The sequence below is a fragment of the Plectropomus leopardus genome, chromosome 15 (genome assembly GCF_008729295.1).
Source record: "Plectropomus leopardus isolate mb chromosome 15, YSFRI_Pleo_2.0, whole genome shotgun sequence".
Lineage (NCBI taxonomy): Eukaryota > Metazoa > Chordata > Actinopteri > Perciformes > Serranidae > Plectropomus > Plectropomus leopardus.
In genome coordinates this window covers 15,575,088-15,584,043 of record NC_056477.1, presented here as the reverse complement: position 1 = coordinate 15,584,043, position 8,956 = coordinate 15,575,088, and the positions used below count along the sequence as shown (strand labels likewise).

Here is an 8,956-nt window from a genome sequence, read left to right as displayed (position 1 = left end):
TGTAAAGGCAGGCAAACCCTTTATCATGTGTATCATTTGTTGAATTCCTAAGCTTCACTCTGCTGGCTTTTTGCACGCAGGCCATGTGTCCACAAGTTCAAATTGTGTTTTCAGTCTTCAGGGTCAAAGTTGAAATCTGCACCTGTGTCCAAGACTAAACAACTGTACCTGCCTCAAACTAAAAATAAATACCTAAAACACAAACTCACTGTGTGTTTCTAGCAGTACAGATGTTGCTCAGGGCATTGCCTCCTTTTCATCCATCCCATTCTTTGGTTTCTATTCACCAGGGCAACAAAGACATGAGATTTGGTGTACACACCTAGATTATAATAACAATACTGACTTATTGTTTTTGCAATGGCCGGTCACACAGCAAAGTATTCAGAAACATTTGAAGAATACAATCAGAGCTCCCATCATTTACGAGCAGCGCCCCACTGCTCACTGTTTATTTGAGTGCAATTCAGTGTCGGAAACAATCAGACATTAATTAATAAGAATGACAGCTTGCATTTATGTGTACTCAATGGGGGTACAGACACATATCTTGCGGGATACTGAACTCCTTTTGGGCAAAGTACAATGTACACAACCTTTGCTGTCAAGCACAGATATTGAAACTCAGTAGTTCACAAGCTGAAGACAGGCTCATAGCTATAGTTAATGCACAGAAATGGCTGTCTTAATGCTGCCCTGGTCTGCTCTGCCAAACACCTACACAAGGCATTGATGGTGAGTGTTTGGATGAACCGAGGGTTGATAAAACATATAGATGGAAAGAGCAAAGAGGAAGTTCAAACTAATATGTTTGCTGGAAATAAAATACCATTTAACAAATCAAAATGATAAAAAAAAATAAATTAAACACACTCTTCAGATACCCCGGCGCTATTGGATCTTTGTATTTTCTGTCCAATTACATCATAGGGAACAATCTTGGACTTTAACATTTGAAAAAGGATATATAAGTTATTATTCCTTTAATTGGCAATAGCAAATTGGACCTAAACCTATATCTGGTCTATTAACCTTTTTGTTGAGCTGTGAAACCATCAAATACTATAGGACCACATTTCAAATCACAAAGCTTGATTAATCAAGATCAAATTAAGATGGATTTCACTTTTGCTCCTTATTTCTAGTTGCCATGTTGGCGGGGTGCCTTTACATTTTGACAAAAAGGTATCTGGGAACAGATTCACACAGAAAATGAACGTGTGAAACAACAAAATGTTGTCAACTAGGGTCAGTTTGCTTATGATTTTGAACAGCTGACAAACTTTTGGTCCAAATCAGTAAGATATTTTGATAAAGAACTGAATGCCTGTGTAGCTAAAACTTGACAGTGAGCTTCTCTTGTCTGGGGTTACTGTGAGAATAATCTGTTATGAGATATCTATTTAATTTAAAAAAAGGTTTATTCATAAATCCTGAAATGGCTCTGGATCAGGAGTTAGTAATTATTCCCATGGGTGAGATATAAACCTGGTTCTACAACAGCAAAACTTATGAAACTACAAGAGTTAGCAAAGAAACACTACCGCCCTCTGCTGACTACTTCTCCAACTAAAAAACGTGTGCGTTCATGACAATTATCCTCAGCTTGGACAGATGCAGTGGTCACTATAATGGCTTGAAAGAAAAAAAACAGAAGATGAATTATCTCTATAATACTGTGTAAATGTTTTCTTCTAAAAGAGAGACAAAACATAACTCAGACCGAAGCTAGTGTTGAAATAGTGTAGCTGAAATAAAACTATGAAGAGGTCTTTCTTATCTGCTATGTCTGAAAGGGACTGGACAACTGAGGTGGCTTTTAGTCAGATTCTATGTGCGTATTCGACTTCATCTTCTCCTCACAGGGAGAGCAGAGCAATATTAGAGGAAATATCTAGATTTCAGCCTCCATGTGCTGCGTTCTCCTCTTGTCGTGCTGGTGCTTAGTGAGTCCATACTTGAAGAACTCATAGACCGACCAGCTGATGGCTGTGGAGGGCATCTGGTAGATGACCCTTGCCTGGACTCCCTTAAAGAAGCCCTGCAGGCCGCCCAGCCTGTAAACCGTCCGGAAGGCGTGGGCCAGGCCTGAGATGTGTCTGTGGGCTCCTTGGCCTTGGCCCTGGCTGGGGCCTTGGCCGGACGACAGGGAGCTGAGAGCTAGAGACTCCTGGGTGTTGAGCAGGGTCTTGCAGACGTCCAGAGGGGTGGTGGCCGCAGCCGCGATGGCTCCAGCCAAAGCTCCGGACAACATGTGAGATGAGGGGTTGTACTGTCTGTGGGGGTTGAGCAGCTCTTGAAGGTACTCATAGGTCATGAAGTGGAGCGCCTGGAAGGGCACATTCATGGTGAGCTGGGTGGTGTAGCTGCGGTAAAATGCAGCGGGCCCCTCTTTCTGCCAGACGGCACGTACACAGTCCATCACACCGCGGTAGGGCGAATTATACATCTGCATGCGCTGCTTCACAACTGGGGAAGCATGGGTCAATGTATTGATGGAGGAGGTGGCCAAACACAGAGAAAGAGAAGAAAGAATTAGTGTGCTATTTCTTACTGTAAGTCTAGCGTTTCAATAAGCACACACAAAGATGTAGTGCGTCATTTTAATAGCGTTTGCTCAGACAGCTGCACCCCATCAGACAGCTGCACAAGAGCACTCTGACCAGTGTCCTTCTACTAACATGTTTGGGCAGGTGGACTGGAGGCAGCTGTGGAAGTCAATATGAAACTGCAGGGTTAAGGCCAGCATGTGAGGATGGTTGTCCAAGGCATGGCACCTGTGTGTTTCTTCACTGAAACTTCTGTATAGTAGGGATGCATGATAATATACGCACATCACTGGTATCCGCAGATATTGGCTTTAAATAAAAAATCTGAATCTGCCAACATGCTGATTTCTGCCAATATGACAAACAGATATTATTTAATTGACAAAGTGAACATGTACAAAACATCAACCTAAGTTGAAGTATTTTTCTTATTTTGCACAATGAATGGAGATATCAAACATTAAAAAGTATTGTATTTTATGTCTCTATCTGCTGGCGGGGCATCACAATAACCACATGCATAATGTGATGTTATTTCCACCACAAAAGAGACTTGATGGTTACTAAAATTTGGTGGGGAGAAACGTGGATATATCAATAATGGTTATCAGCCAAATGAGTTGTTATATATTGGCAAAAAATCCAATATCATGCATCCCTACTGTATAACTAACTTTTGTTTTTAGAGAGAAAAAGTCTAAATACCTGTAATTCTGAGATGAAAAGCAAATGACATTGTAATGTGAGATGTTTCCCTTACCTTCAGCTGGATTCATGATTGCATCGTGAAGCAATGTGGCCACACACCCAGCTGTTCCTGAAAGAAATACACCTCAGAAGTTACCACTCATTGACTTTGTCATGAAGAATACAGAAAGAAAATAGAGGAGAGTGCTGCAAAGAGGCATAGAAATGAGAAGGGAAAAATCCTTTGTCACTTGCAACAGTAAGAATCCTTTCAATCATGTCAGCCTTCACTGCCCTATTCCTAAAAGCTGCAAGTCATGCTCAAAACAATGTCATCATAGCAGAATCGTTGCATATTCAGCAAACTGCACAGGTTTAAACTAGAGATCACCTGAGTGAATTCAGGTGGCCAAACCTGAGCAAAGAGAGACACCTAGTGGACAAGACAGTCCATTGCTCTTTTGAATAAATTGGAACCAAAAGCTTCAAAAGACAGGACCAACAGAGGAGAGAGCAGACGAGATGGGAGAAAGAAGACTTACCCAGCCTCCCACTAAACTGGAAAAGAGGGAAGAGAGAGAGAGTAGGGAGAACAAGGAATAAGGAAACATTCAGAGCAAAGTTTTCATATTGAATCTTTGGTTGAATCTCGTTCTAGTTTGTAGCCAAGGTGACTTTTCTGAGCTTAACCCACATAAGACAAATTTTTAAATTTCCCTAACAGCTAGCTACAGATTGACAGCTGACCCTGGAACGTCCTTACTTTCCTTCCTTTGAAAAGGCTCTTTCCAATTTGATGGCCTGCCAGGGTTTTTTAGAACTGGTCAAGCCATATCAGCGCTAAACACGGACTGGGCTGCGTAAGCAGCTTCACAGAGCTCAAACTCATGTTGCTTGGCATCAGGGTTGGACAAGTCCTACATATTAACCTATCTTATAGTGATCTCAAATTAATATTGCCATGCATGATCTGTACATGTCACTTTTAATGTGTGTATATGCATGTTTTATGGTACCATTAGCCAAATGGCTGTTAGCCCCTGGGTGAATGACATCACTTAGAGTCTTTTTGAGTTTCTCATAGCTGGCAAAATAGAGGGCATGAGCAGGTCCCGCCCCAACTGCTGTCGCATTCAGCCCTCTCATTGGCCGCCAGACTCCCTCTGTGGCTACAATTCGGCGAAGAGCATCCATCACGTTTCTGTAGCGGGCTGCGGGGTCGGGCTGGAGGCTCTGCATGCGTGTCTGGAAAAAAGGAAAAGGTGGAATGTAGGAAAGTTCAAAGTCAACAGGGTGCTCCCTTTACTCTGCCCAGACTAGGTACTGAATTCAGTAGTATCTAGGGATGCAGGGGACCCGTTCCCCTCAATATTAAGAATATGTACATTTGTGCATGTGCATACTGAGCATGTTGTATGTGCAAATTTTTAATGAATACAATTAAAGCTATTTACACCATAAACTGATGCAGAAAACGCAAAACTTGGCACAGAAATATTCAACAGAATGTGGAAAATTAAGGGTTTGATGCTCAAATTTTTCTGGTAAAGGACCCCTAAAGCCCCCGTTTCATAGATGTCTTTCCCAATGTTGACACGAGACCTTTGGTCTTGATCTTAGCTAAGCTTGACCTCAGACTGGTATGTAATAGAATTTAATGCATAATTTAACTCTTCCTTATAGCTATGAATACCACATAAATGAAAAGGAGTACTGAATAGACTGTAATGTGAAAAAGGGGTCAAACAAGGGAAATGAGGTTTTCGACATTGTGTGTGGTGTAAATGCATAATTGAATAGTAGGAAGTGTGGAGTTACAAGCTCCAAGGTCACAAGGGGACATAAGCTGACTTCCTGTAAGCCTCTTTTCCCCACTGACCCTGAAGCATACCTTCCTCTTAGTGCACACACATGCACACTGAGATAAATCATAAGATTTTAGAAATATTCTCCAAAGGAAGTGCAGAGGAACTGTGTTACAGTCACCTGCTATTTGGTATTAGAGAAGGTTGCCTGGGATCGCACTGGATGAGTGTCTGTCTCTAAAGAACGAGCAGCGACATAATCCTTAAATACCAAACTTCCAGCTGAATGGACAAACTTACACCCTACTGTGTATGTGCATGTGGCGCTCTAGCAAAGCATAAGCATGGCCTCATGTCACTCCATACTACAGCTGTGGAATGCAGGGCCCAAAGAGAGCTTGCCAACAGTGGTGCAAGTGTATGCATCTGTTTACTTCGTGACTGGCTCACCAACCTGTCGCACTCTTTGCATGATTGTAAAAAGAAACAACTTGAATACTGGGTTCCTTATTCATTCATTGGTGCTCCGGTCAAATGCATGCATGGATGTCTTGCATGTAACAGCTATGGGTAGAGTGTGTTTAACTATGGTATGTTTGTACATCAAGGAAGCAATGCCCTTTGTGCTGAATGTAAACAGTACATCAACTACTCTGTAGAGCACGTACTGAGGACTTCTTGCTTTCTTTCAGTGACAAACTCTATTCAGTTGTTATTTCCGTCATGCGCACAGTGCAGTGTACACTCTGGCAGACCTACAAATGCAGCACATTTTTTTAAATCCACTACCAATTACTGGGACTTAGGATACATTACGGGCAAATGACAGCTTATTCTAAACTATAATTACACAACAGTCTCTTTAGAGAGAAGCTTATTGTGCATGTCTATATTTGGTGTAGGGGGAATCCTCTAAATGAATGCATCTCAAATAGTTTTCATTTTTCTGCAAATATCTATTTCTCTGCATAAATGTATAGCTGTTAATGTGCAGTAGACCTTAATTTTGCTGAGTCACAACGTTCCTAATCTCCCACGGCTTCCTTCTAAGGACGCTGAGATGCCAAAGCAGTGTAGCAGGCACCATGAAAACAAGAAGGCTGTGTAAACATTGGTGTTGTTCTGGTTCAGGGCTGGGCAGCATGCAGTAGCTGACAGGGGGAAGAGACATGCATGAAGCATGGGCATATGTGCAGCTTTTCAGTCTGACATGAGCTTACTGCCACTTGGCCCTTCTCCCTACCCTAATGCCTGAGTTATAATATGATCGTGGCTGCATGGCCCTACCTAGCTGACCTCTTGGCGCAAAAAGGTCATGCCTCGATAAAAACAAAATAAAGTCATACAAAACAAAGACATGATAAGAGCTGTCACAGGGAAGATGCATGATTCGCATGTGATCAGAGGACCTTTTGCAAAGAATTAGTTATGGTGTGTGAAGCAGGAGGCCTGCTGTTACACTGCCTAAAACTATCAAAACGTGTGTTGGGAAGAAGTGACAGATGCTCTGCTGTGGACAGTAGGGGCCAAATGGTCTCACAGCTGAAGTGTAATTAATTTCAGTGTGTCTTGTAATACTAGCGGCAGATGGGGTCTAAGTTACTAAAAAAAACATACAGAACTGTGTAAAAGTCCTAGGCAACCATAGATTTGTTGTTTAAGTTAAGTTGTAATATATTATAAAAAAGAATAAAGAGAACATGTACACTGCATTAAAAGAACAAATTGGCCTCTTCAGACTGAAGTCAATATTTAGTGTGAAACATGGACTTGTTCAACCAGAACAAAAGGTAGCTCAAGTTATCAATATTGAGCTTTAGATATGTCATGAATGCACCAGAAGTTCAGTACTGTAAATCTGACCAACAGATGTCAAGACATGCTAAGTGCAAAGGGAAGTCACACTAAATACTTGCAACTGTAGCCTGTTGAAGTTGTTTTATTCTGAAATATTTGCATTTTTAATACTGTATACACATCTTCTGTATGTTGTAGTTGTATTTTTGTAAAGAGACTATTGAGACATAAGTATGCCTTATCATTACAACCTTGCTAAAATAACACAGGTGGCCTAAGACTTTTGCACAGTGCTGTACAACTACCCCATTGGTTTTGTAAAGAGAATACAGCTTCGGTCTAAAAGAAGTTGCAATTAGCTTCTCCTTATTAGCTAAAGCTACTTCAATTAGTTGAATAACCTTTATATTTACACTTGACATACACCTCAACTAATGTAACGTGCTATTATTTGCCTTTAGGGTTTGAAAGCAAGTTGGGTTGATGATGTTTTCTGGTTTTACGCACTGACCCAATTGGCACATGTGTTTGACCCTGCTAAAGGTTGTCATAATTACTAGCCAGCAGCTCGTATTTATATTAGCATGCTAACAAGTTAGCTAGTGTTGATGTGAGACGCTAACTGAGCCGACTGACCTTGTCCTTACAGCCGTCAGCACTGCAGCGTGTTTAGGTTAGCAAGCTAATATGCTAACAAACACGTTGGCTGCAAAATAACATATCACAGCGCAGACAAGGCTGTGAGAGCAGTAAGTATTCATAAAAAAAACAAGAGTTGCACGGGTTAGCCACTGAGCTATGCTACCTTGACACAGTCGATGGGGAACATGAGGCAGTGCTCCATGATCCCGGCCACGGCTCCAGCCAACATGTGGGTGCTAGTGGAGGCTCCCTGTGGCAAACCCTCATAGTCTGGTTCAGAGTCCTCTGTTTGTGCATCTTGTGCGCAACGGATAAAATCAACAGTCTGTAGCTCCGTCTCCCCTCCGATCCGGGGTGTCAGGCTCCCCACGATACTTTCCGAGACTCCCCAGAATCGTCCCCCGAGCCATCGAACTTCTGCCCCGGCAGAGGCACCAGCAACCCCGGGATCATTGCCTGTGGTCTCCGCTGTCATCCGACGCCTCCTCACAAATCCATCTGCTTCCATGAGAAACCAGGTTGTGTGCTGAGTCTTTAGGCACGCAGACACGGCGTCTTGTGGGTTATTTCAGTCTTAAAGTTTTACATTCCCGTGGGGTTGTTTCACTGTTTCTTGCCTGCTACACCATTCCCTCCACGCCTGGATACCTCCCAGCCAGGGCCGAGCAGGGGGAGGCCGCGGTGGACAAATACCAAATACACACCGAGCTCCACCACAGGCCGCGACGAGGAAATGATCTCTGATTGGCTACAAGGGCCATGTCCTACTCACGCTATTGGGTAATAGACATGTCAATCACACTGATGAAGTCTGCCAGTCCTGTCATGTGGAAGGTTAACATGGGGTAGGCATCTGTTAAAACTATCACATGGGTCACTGCAGGTCATTCTAAAAAAACATATCTTAAAAACAAGAAGCATACATTTCTCAATAACATACTGATACAGTTTTGTTCGTTTACACTTGTGTAAAAAAAACCCAACCTAAACCAACTGTAAAACCAACTTCTGCACAATTGTACTTTCTCCCGTTGCACCCTTACTACATACACTTTGTATTCATTATATTCTGTGTTTTCATTTTATATTTCTAAATTGCTTCTATGTTTTTATCTCTTATACTATTTAAATTCAGTATTTTTTATTCTTTCTTTATGTTAATTGTCTTGCACCAAAACACCAAGTCAAATCCCTTGCATGTGTAAATGTACTTGGCAATAAAACTGGATTCGGATTCTGATTCTGATTTGGTGGGCTACCGATATTATCATTTACAGTGTTGTGAGCCACAGCTTTTACCCAGATAGATGATAGATGATAGATAGATAAATACTTGATTTGTCCCAGTGGGGAAATTGGTTTGCAGCAAGAATCACTTGATATTTCCACATATCAACATAACAAAAGTGAAAACATCAGTAAAAGCTACAGAGCAGCGCCCCCAAAACAGAATGACCCTTTGTTGCATATCTCTGA

General features: G+C 42.0%; 1 protein-coding gene across 1 annotated transcript; it reads right to left on the bottom strand.

Moving 5' to 3' along the window:
• Window positions 1-419: 419 nt before the first annotated feature.
• On the bottom strand, window positions 420-8,193 carry slc25a28 (solute carrier family 25 member 28). Its single transcript, XM_042502352.1, has 4 exons — window positions 7,644-8,193; window positions 4,253-4,481; window positions 3,310-3,366; window positions 420-2,469 (listed from the first exon to the last, which is right to left on the bottom strand). Exons 1-4 carry the CDS (start codon window positions 7,986-7,988, stop codon window positions 1,895-1,897), a joined length of 1,206 nt encoding a protein of 401 aa, XP_042358286.1. The 5' UTR covers window positions 7,989-8,193; the 3' UTR covers window positions 420-1,894.
• Window positions 8,194-8,956: the final 763 nt, after the last annotated feature.